Here is an 11617-nt window from a genome sequence, read left to right on the forward strand (position 1 = left end):
ATAGGAAAAAATGGGGGAAACGGGTAGAGGAGAGTGGCGTTAGGTGGGGGAACAAAAGCGACTTAGTCTACCTATGAAGAAGAAAAGAAAGCTCTTCTCTCCTCTTTATAGGTGGACTTGTTCAGATGGGCGTATAAGAAGTCTGCAAAAGAAATTTATGTAAGAGTCACAACGACTCAGTTTCTTCTCGGCATCGTACGTAAGTACAACGTTATAACGTTCCGTGCAAAAACTTTAAATATGGCAAGAATAAAAAAAAGAGTACAAAATAAAATAAAAGAAGATAAAGTGCAAAAAACGAATAATTATAGAGTAGTCTCACTAGGTCCGGAGCTAGTGATACGTATTGCAAAAATGAAAGTAGATAAAGAAAGAAAGAAAGAAAGTGCCGTGGCAAAGAAAACTGTGAAGAAGACTGTGGCAAAGACCGTGGCAAAGACCGTGGCAAAGACCGTGGCAAAGACCGTGGCAAAGAAAACTGTTGAAAAGACGGAAAATAACGAAGAAAAATGGGCTTCACTGGATCCAGTCTTCCTCGATTTTTTATTAGATCGAAGTGAGTATCGAGTTAAGATTTTCTGTTCTTTAAGAAAGAAAGAAAGAGAACTCTTATTTCAATAAAGAGCTGTGCCTTGATACTTTCATACCTGAGCATTTTTGGACGAACGCAGTTTAGATATCTTATGGTGGAATAAGTATGTCTGTTCTAGAATGTTCTAGAATATTCTAGAATGTCTGTTCTAGAATATTCTAACTTTGGAAATTTATATGGCGAACGCGAGGAAAAAATGCCGACACGGAACGGACATATTGTGCTACAAGGGAGTCTCGTTAATTATTAAGAATTGTGCAAAATGGTACAAAAATTTCGTGAAAGGTAATTTCGCAAATTTATAGAACAAGCTAAACTAAGCAGAAAATTTTTGTACCATTTTGCACAATTCTTAATAATTAACGAGACTTGCTTGTAGCACAATATATCCGTTCCGTGTCGGCATTTTTTCCTTGCGTTCGCCAAATAAAATTCCAAAGATAGAATATTCTAGAACAGACATTCTAGAATATTCTAGAACAGACATACTTATTTCACCATAAGATATCTAAACTGCGTTCGTCCAAAAATGCTCAGGTATGAAAGTATCAGGGCACAGCTCTTTATTGAAATAAAAGTTCTCTTTCTTTCTTTCTCTCTTTGTACATGTGTACCTAGCGGTCGCTCAGCGGGAATCTTACACCGCTGGCCGGTAGATATTCCTACTTCTCCCTCCTCACCGCACCGCCTGCTGCGGCTGCCTCTGGCTTGGCGATCGACGGACGGTCCCCGCGTGGGGTGGGTAGGGAAAGTATGCGCTCATTCGCCGACTTTATTAATGTTTATTTCGATAACTATTGCGAATTTTGAAAAATGATAAAAGATTTTTCTTCTCAGTTTGATTTGCTCTATCAATCCACGAGAGTATAAGTAAACTTTTTCGGACACCCTGTATAGATTTAACACGAATATACTTTTCACGGGATTGTACCATTTCCACTCCTATTTACTACATGTGCGCAATTAGATTAAAGAAGGATAAAGATACTTCTTGGGACGCTCTTTCTCAGATCTCGGCCTAACAAAGGATTGTATGGCCGTGCACGTTGCAGCAGTATATTTTAATAAATGTACACCCACAATTGATGTAATTGATTCTGTCCCTCAGAAAATTTTCCCAACTGATAAGAGAAACCTTTGAAAGTGATTTTGCCGATTTTAATAAAATTTTATGGATGTGTAGTATTCTCTCACATCTTTACTATAGTAAAGTCGTTCGTTGCACAACTTAGGCATTTTTGAGAAAATGACAATTAAATATTTTCAGCACCTATAGTTACAGAAAAACGATTATCGAATAAGCGACATAGCGCAGGGCGTGATGATGTCGACTGGTACATACGCTTGGGATCCCAGGTTCAATCCCCGTGGATGAAATTTTTTTTTAATTTAAATTTTATATTTTGCAATTGTTATATATAATTTTTAAATTGTTTTTATTTAATATAAAATGTTATTTAAAAAAATTCAAAGAATTAAAAAATGCTCTTATTAATAAAATCTATTATTAATAAAATTTTAAAAAAATTCTTTTAAGCACAAAAAAATATATTTATAATAAAAATTTACAATATCCGCTTTAAGAACGTCAAAATAAATGTTTATAAATCGTTCTATAAATTCTTTAGTTTACAATCAATTAAACGCACCAATCTTCTGTGATATGTTAAAACATGCATGGTTTGCATCTCAAATAACAAATGAAAGAAGTCTTTTTAAAAACGTTAATGAAGTTTGTTTTCCAAATTTTCTTAAATAAAATGCAAAGACTGTGTACAGGTACATGAAACGTCAATGATTTTATGTGTTTGGTGCAATGAACCATTGTGCTTTATTGTTTTTACGATAAATATCACCTTAAAAGCTGTAAACTAATAAAACAGTCATTGTAAATTTTTATTGCAAATATATTTTTTGTTATTTTTTAGGCCTCTTGCATTTCATATTTTTTGTATTTATGACAAATTTTAATTTGATTAATAATAGAAGAGCATTTTAAATTCCTTGACTTTTTTTAAATAACATTTTATATAAAATAATTAAAAACGGTTTAAAAATTATATGTAATAAAATTTAAAAAATATATTATAAGATTTAAATAAAAAAAAGTCTCATCCGTGGGGATCGAACTCGGGACTCCAAGCCTACCAGTCGACATCCTCACAATCCATGCTACATCGCTAACTCGACAATCGTTCTTCTGTAACTGTACTATAGATGCTGGAAATATTTAATTGTCATTTTCTCGGAAATGCCTAAGTTGTGTAACGAATGGCTTTACTACAGAAAAGGTGTAAATAAATACTACATACCCATAAAATTTTATTAAAATCGGCAAAATCACTTTCAAGGGTTTTCCTTGTGAGAAATTACCATCTTTCTACATATTCGCAGTTCATTTAATGTAACGACCAGAACTTATTGGTCGTGACGTTAATCATGAACTGTAAGTATGTAAAAAGATAGCGATTTCTCAATCTGGAAAATTTTCCGAGGAACAGAATCAATTACCGTGGATCTGCTTCGTCACTATCTCTTTCTTTCTACGTGCTCGGTTTTGACTCGGCCTTGAGCAGAAGGCTGGCAGTTAGCCTTCTAGTATAGATTATAGTTCACTGGTGCTGACACAGTACAAAGAAGCGGACATATAAGCGTTAAAGTTCTAAAATTACATAGTTTTTTAAATTCACAAAAATTAGCTATTTTTTATATTAAGAATATTAAAAAATATATACTTTACATACAATACGCAACAAGTTCAGTTCGGTTGAATTAATTTTTGTTTGTACTAGGTAGTCAAATAAAAAAAATATGTCCTTAACATATTTTGATTGGCCTACTTATAAGTAACATTCATATAAGTAGAACTCTTTTTTTAGCAAAATTGTCCTTTTCATGTAGAAATGATATTTTTTTATATGTAGCGCGTGCCAATTTGCGCGCACTGCTGAATGTTAAATTCTTTTTATTTCGTCCGAGACAACAAACGGATAACTTCAGTCGGTAAAATAGTAAAGTTCGAGCGATTGAACACGATTAATTAATTGTATTCACAAGTAAGAATTCTGTGGAATTTTATAATAGGACTAGCTACTTTGTCGGCTTGAATTCGCATTAATGGCATTACCGAGAACTGGCGAAGTCATTCTGATATTACGGTATAGCATCGAATCGTATCCTCATCATCGGAAATATCACTCACGGATTTCGGAAAGCGTGGAGTCTCAGGCAGAACAAAAAACCATTTGACACAACATTAAAATGAAATGGCTCCGAAATGATTATTAAAAGTCACTTTTTCCTCAATCATGATTCAACTTAATGTCACTTTGACGTTATCGTAGCTTGCGAGTTTGACGCGGCGTGCGACACGCGTGGTCAGCCGGCTTCTCTTTCTCTCTTTCTCACTCTTGCTCTCCCTCTTTCCATTCTCTCTTCCTTTCACTCGAATGAATGTAGTACGCGTATGTACGCGAATGCACGAGTCGCGTATACAGCAAGCGCGTGCGCATACAACGTATCTCTCTCACTCTCTCGCTCTCCCTCTCTCCTCGTCTGACATAGACAGAGACACTCTCCTTTTATCACTTCCATGTGCACGTCAGTGAGGGAATCTTGGAAGCCACGCGTTCGCTCGTTCACTCGGTCCACCCGGGTTACGTCGAATGCGGTGAGTCCTCGTGCAGTGGTGTCGCGCTAGTGTGCGCTAGTGCTTCACCTTGCGCGTCATCGTTGCGAACTTGCACTCCGTTCCCGCGAGAAAATAACGGTATCGCGGCCGATCGACGACCACTGCCGCCTGCAGCTGGCTGGCTCGTCCCGTCCACGGCGGCACACGGCGGCTCATCGGCGCGGCGAGCTAGCGCGGTAACGTGGACGCGACCTTTGCGTCGCGAAACGCATGTCGCGGCACTCGCAGCTGGACCGGCTCTGGGTGCGTACACGCACTCCGATCGCCGGTTGTCCGTGTTGGTCCGTGTACGAAAAGCGCGCGTCCCACATCAAGTGCCCGAGCCGCACACGTGCGTTTCCCCGTCGCGCCCGGCGCCCCTCGCTTCTTAACATAACATAACCTAAAGAAAGAGCGCGTGGCTCGCGCGCACAGATATGTCGCTCGTGTGAAGTTTGTCGATCAACCGGTATTTCTCTCATTGTTATGGTGCTGTTTCTCTGTCGCAGATACTGATTCCAAATACGCGGAGTTGTTGAACAGTGATCCACCAATGGAATACACAAATGATTTTGAGTACATGCCTCCGCTAGATATTTCTTTCACACATAACGATACCTTCTGGGAGGTAAGTACTTTTGCCGACTGTCGCTCGACCAATGTGCTTGTGAAAAAATGTCTTTAGGGATAATATTAAGAAAAAAGAATAATGATTTCCACGCTTATCGCGACAATTTTAATTTCCCTATCAAAATATGGGATTAGCAGCCTCTCGCCCTAAATGGCATTTGGCATTGTGATCTTACAAAAATACTATAACAACGTAATTGTAATAATATTAGTTTTCTTTGAAAATAATCACTATATTTTTCAAAATAATTTTTCATTTTTAAACCATTTTTAAATCCTTTGTTTGACCACTTTTTAAATTGCTTTCTTAGGAAGATCAGAAATTCTGTTTATTTCTTGTATTTAATTAATTAAAATCGCACTTTACATTTTTATTTAAATGGACATTCATATGTATATTTTAGTTTTGCTGTTTTTGCATGCGATTTTTGCATGATTGGGTGATACGTGAATTGCATGTACATGATTAATGTTTTTATTTATACGTTCTATATATTATAAAAGGAAAGAATTCATTCATATATTTAATCTTAACATTTATTGTTTTAAGGGAGTATTCTCACATTTAATACCATTTTTATACCCTTTTGCAGAATTTTTTTTAAGTAATAAAAGTTATAAACTTAAAATTTTTTTCTTTGATATTTGTTCTTCACAAATTTTTTTAAATATTAAGAAACATTTTTGACAATTATTTACAAATCTGTATGAGCATGTGAAAAAATACCAACTCACAGTTACGATGATACAAAATGGATAATAATTTAGCTAATGTTAAAATAAAAAGTTAAAAGAAATTTTGAATTTATATAAATGTAGTAGTTGTCTAAATATCTCCTAAAAATTTGGAATCAATTGGATAAAAGCTAGATGAGATGGCAATAGTTTAAAAATGTTAGTTTACGAAAAACGCGTTTAAAATTTTGCAAATAGTGTATATGTTAAAGCAAACTTTTGCAAGTTTCTTGTATTTTCTTTTTTTCTCTCAGTTCAAACTATTTAAAAAAGGAAAAAATATCAATTTTTTTATTCCTAAAAGTGAGAATACCCCCTTACACTGTGCAATTCACATCTATATTATAAAAATTACACTGTTACACCATTTGATTATAACAAACTTTAGCTCTGATATGAATCGAGTCGCATTTCTTGTCATAAACATGTGCCAATATAAAAGTACTTGTTAAAATTGAAAAGAATGTACTTACAATTAGTGTTTTGTTTTTTCAATTTTGAATGTAAAATTCATTCAGTATTCTTATATCGCGACGATACTCGACGGATCTCAAAGTGTTATAAAATATAACCTTAGTGAAAAATATCTTTATCATCTAAAAATATCGTTTTTATTGACGTTTTATTATTTTTATTAATAGAATATAGTTATATTATCTAGTTTTGTGGAGTGTTTATTTTTGGCATAGGCTTTTGTCAAGATAAGATCAGAAATAGAATTTGACCGTGACTACATAATGCAGAATCTTTCGTTTCATGTACATGCAATTTATTTACACGATCCCAACTGTATTTTGATCAGTGTGAGGACTATATGTTCAATCATATAAGAATTTTAAATTATTGATTTTTCGTTAAATCTAGCTTAATACTTTTACTCAGAATAATTAGGGAAATCATATTATGTAATGGAAAAAAAAGAGATGATTCGAATATATTAATCTAGAGATGAAAAAAGAAATATAGATATTTTTAATTTTGTAACTCTGCATTTTCTTTCTTAAATCAATATATAATAATTAACAAACGGAAGTTAAGAAATGTTATATTAGAATCTATATTAAATAATAAAACTAAAATATATTTTTTGTTGAAGGTCCTCAAGGAGCAACCTTTAGAAAAGTAAGTATATTACTCATATCCGCTGCATATATATCTATATAATATAATTGTAATGTACAATATATAAATAAATTTATTTTTTCAATTTACAGTTTAAATATATATTCAGAGGAAGCTGAAGAAAAAATAGAGGAACAAAAACCAGAAGAACAAAAAACTGAGAAACAAAAAACTGAGGAACAAAAAGCAGAGAAACAAAAAACAGGTTTGTTATAAAAAATTATTAAATTCTTTTTTATCATCTTGTTAATATTGCTATAAAATATCTTTTTTTTGTTTTAACCATTAAAGAAGAAACAAACAACATTGAAGAAGAAACAAACAACATTGAAAAAGAAACAAACAACATTGAAAAAGAAACAAACAACATTGAAGAAGAAGAAAAAGACGTTCCAGGTATTTAAATTAATTTATATAGAAATTATTAGGTAAAAATAAGCATTGTAATATTTTATTAACATCAATTTTTTATTAGATTATTTAACAGCTACTGATCCTGTAAGTTTGCTGGATAAATTTGAGTCCGTTGTTAAAGAAACTAATGAAACCAGTAAGCCACAGTTGCCAAACCACAGTTGCCAAGTAAGTCCTTTTTTTAAATGTTATAACATGATTTAAATATGGATATAAAATACGCTCATCTGTTTGTCTTATATAATCAACTGTTATAAAATCTTTGATACGAAATATTTATTACTATATCGCATTTTTTAAGGAAACAACCACGGCAAATACTACTTCATTGCAGCTACAGTTTGAGCATAGCTATGCAAAAACTGCCAGCTCCGAAGAAAGCTGCAGTAACAATGGTAAATACAATAAATAATCTACCAATAGCAAAAAATTATTTCAATTAAACAACAAAAATGTAATTTATTATAAGTAATTGTTAATTTGATTTGTTATAAATAATTTTATTATTAGAGAGAAACCAATCTCTTCCATTTAACATTAAATTTACCAACATTAAAGTTATCTTTTTTTTTTTTGTAGAAACTATATCCTTGAACCAATGTAAAAACCCAGCAGTCTTAAAAAATGGAGTGAAGGATAATTTGACTAAAAATAAAAATTGTCAAAAACTTCCTAGCAAGTTAGACATATCGACAATCAAGTCACCTTGGGCACAAAGGATAATAAAACGACGATTGAAAATGACTCAAAATATAGCGATAAACAGCGAAGTCTTAAAAGAAAATAAAGTGACAATCAACAAAGTCTCTAATGAAAATTTAGTGACAAACAATGAAGTCTCTAATGAAAATATAGTGACAAACAACGAAGTCTCTAATGAAAATATAGTAACAAACAACGAAATCTCTAATGAAAATCTAGTGACAAACAACGAAGTACAAAATATGCAAGAAGTGAAAATGGAATACAGAAAAAAAATTAATTTACAAGAATACCGTAATAGAAGAAACAATGATAAAGAAACCTTGCAGATTACAAAAAGTAAATGGAACATAGAAGAAGAAAAAGACAAATTAGACGCATCTACTTGCGACATGGGTATACAAAGAAATGAAATTGACATTGAACTTTCTAAAAAGTTATTGCTGGAGGAAAAAGAAGGGTAAGCAAACACACACACGCGCGCGCACATACAAAAAATAAATATTTTTATTATTAATTATGTTAAGATTATTTTTTAGACATTAAAATTCATTAAAGATTGTATCTTTAGATGAACTTTCTTATTCAAATGTTCTGTGCTTAAACAGCAATTTAAATTAATTACCATTATAACACAAATAATTTGATAAAACGATTTTGTTCATATTAAATAATGCTACAATATACTAACAATTACATATTTTTTAGAAAAGATTTTTTGAAAAAACTAGTCAGCTTTAACATATTTAAGATAATTTTCCTTAGCTTTCTCTTTCTTGAGAAAAATAATTGTAAAATCTTACAAGAATTTTTTTTGTGTCATTATTTTCCTATTCTAATTATAATAATTTGTAATATAGAGAAGAAAGAGAGAATAAGGAAAATAAGGAGGAAAGTACAAAAAATGAAAGACAAGAGTCCTGCAAAAGATTGTCTCGCAGTTTAAGTCGATCTAGATCAAAAAGTAGAAGCAAGAGGCGCAGAAGCAGGAGCAAAAACAAGAGCTTAAAGAGGAGCAGGAGCAAGAGTAGAAACAGAGACAGCAGAAAGAGAAGCAGGAGCACAAGCAGCAGCACAAGCAGTAGGAGTACAAGTAGTAGCACCAGCAGGAGCAGAAGCAGGAGTAGAAACAGTAACAAGAGGAGGAGTAGAAGTAGGAGTAGAGACAGAAGGAGACGTAGAAGCAATAGCAGAAATAGATACCAAAGCAGGACTGGAAGGAGAAGAAGTAGAAACAGGAGCAGGAATACAAATAGCAGAAGCATAAGTAGAAATAGGAGTAGGAGTAGACCTCGTCGTCGAACAATAAGTCATCGACGCAGCTCCATTAGCTCGAACAGCAGTTCACCGCTGACGACTACTCCTGAGTCCTATATCAGATCTGGATCCAGTTCAAGGTATGTAACGAAGAAAAGTGAGACACAAAATATACAATCAATTATATGCATAGGATGATTCTAGAATAATTACATTTTCTCGAATCAACTTATATCTCTGTATTTTTGCCTTTCTTCAGTTATTTATCTTTTATTAGTATCTTTAATTATTTATCATTTTTAAATTATTAGTTTTTTTGATTAATAAAAATAACACTCTTTCAAATTCTAAATTCCATGGGATAAATTCATTGAAATTAAAATATAATGAGAAATTTTATTTAGGTTTATATATTAGTATTATTATTTATTGAAAAAATTTTAATTAGAGTTGTATAATAAACGAAATTTACATTACAAAAATTACATTAGTTGACAAGATTGATTTCAATAGAAATGTATTATAATTTTTATAAAAATTATGTTAATAGGTCTTCCTCTTCCTCTTCCTCGAAAAAGAATAGATTGTTTAATCATCAAAGGAGCAGCGATGTAGAAAGAAGTTATGACAGATATGACAGATGTTCCACTTCCAATCGCTATAATCATGAAAGTTACAGGTAAAATATTTTGAAATACATATGGATGCAATTTCTATTGACAAAAAAATGAATATTCGTTTAACTTTCCTATTACAATTTATTACATTGGGTTTAATTTTAAATAGCGTGTTGCCAATTGAGAAGTTTATTTATATACTGTTTTATTAATTTATTATAACTATAAAATTATATAAATTAAGATAACATTTAAAATAAACGGTAATACTTATATATAAACTTAATTAAATAAATATATAATCATATATATTTAATAAAATCCTTTAAACATGGCACAATACAAGTTTGAATGAAGATTGTTTAATTATTTTTTATAATTTATTAAAGGAGATCGCCACCTTTCTCCACCAATTACCACAACAAAAGAAAGCAAAATGAAATAGACGAACGAAGAGTGATCCATATAGGAGACTTGGATGCAAACGCTACTGAATCTAACCTATATCACATATTTAGACCATTTGGAAGAATTGAACGTATTAGCATACATTTTTCAAATGGGTATGTATCTTCACTATTCACTTTGTTATTTTCTGGAAATTATATGACAATTATTCTCATCTGCAATATGTAATTTATTACAGCAATAAGTACGGATTCGTGACCTTTTCACATCAAGATGAAGCGTTTAAAGTATTGGACTGCAGAAACCACGAACCTTTATGCAAATATTCGATAGGAATTGGAGGTCGTCGAGAATTTTGTCAATCAGCGTACTCAGATCTTGGTAAGAGAATTAATTTTTATTATTAATATAGTGTGTACATACATATAGGTACCAAAGTTTATCTACAGTACTTATGGCAATTATATTTTTTTAATAGATGATACGAAACAAAAAGAAGCAAGGAGAAAAGGATCTTCTGGTTTCGATTTCTTGGAGGAACTCAAACAACTCCAAGCAGATTTAAGAAATAAGAAAAATATATGATATATGTATATTAATAGTTATATAAGTATAATTTAGATAATATTAAGAAGATTATTAAGGTAAATTGACAGAAGAAACGCACTTGTATCTGTACTCATGCATACGATGTACGCATACAATGTGTTTCAATTCTGCTCTTTTACTACAATAAATAGTCAATGTTAGGAGCATGCAAACATTGAAATTTTCGATTATTCGATATATTTGACTTTTTTTCGAATACTTATTTCTTTAGTTTACCGAATTTTATAGTTTTTCAAAAGAACGGTAAATTTTATTGATTTTACATATTATGTGGACATTTAATTTTGTTTTAATATTATTAGATCCTTATTTTAATTTGTGTCATGTAACATATTTTATCTAAATATGTTATATAGTCAATTTTGATAGTTTTGTTCAGGTGTCCCACATGTGTCACTCTCTATTTAGAACAATTCGAAATTCGAAAGATATTGACTTTATATCACTTTCTTGGCAGAGGTGCTATATATTAATGAGCTACGGATAATCGAAAATATTCAAATTAATGAACTGACAAGTACCTGATAAATAAACATAAAGCTTATTTATAGCTTTGTTTATTTATAGTTAGGAACACTGTATATTTTTAAATATGTAAATTCAGTTTTTTTACAAATGCTTTAACCTTGGCAAAATATTTATTGTTTTTGTCATGATTTCTTTATAAACATTTTAAACACTTCTGTAATGTTTATTTTTTCATACATTATTTTCATACATTATTTCAAATACAATATTTAAAAAATATATATATATATTTAGCCTAAAAAATCAATATATATATATTTTTCTCTAATTAAGAAATTGAATAATATAATATGTTCTAACAAACATATTATAAATCATAAAATAATGTATATT

General features: G+C 31.3%; 1 protein-coding gene across 1 annotated transcript; it reads left to right on the forward strand.

The window, feature by feature from the left end:
- The first annotated feature begins 354 nt into the window (after positions 1-354).
- Positions 355-11486, forward strand: LOC105202691 (peptidyl-prolyl cis-trans isomerase G). Its single transcript, XM_039455440.1, has 15 exons — positions 355-556; positions 1860-1926; positions 4198-4526; positions 4772-4890; positions 6724-6749; positions 6842-6954; positions 7041-7145; positions 7225-7331; positions 7465-7558; positions 7743-8325; positions 8726-9262; positions 9673-9801; positions 10129-10302; positions 10386-10528; positions 10626-11486. The coding sequence occupies exons 1-15, from the start codon at positions 355-357 to the stop codon at positions 10730-10732; spliced, it is 2835 nt and encodes a 944-aa protein (XP_039311374.1). The 3' UTR covers positions 10733-11486.
- The last annotated feature ends 131 nt before the right edge of the window (positions 11487-11617 follow it).

Source organism: Solenopsis invicta, chromosome 12 (assembly GCF_016802725.1).
Source record: "Solenopsis invicta isolate M01_SB chromosome 12, UNIL_Sinv_3.0, whole genome shotgun sequence".
In the NCBI taxonomy this organism is placed as follows: domain Eukaryota; kingdom Metazoa; phylum Arthropoda; class Insecta; order Hymenoptera; family Formicidae; genus Solenopsis; species Solenopsis invicta.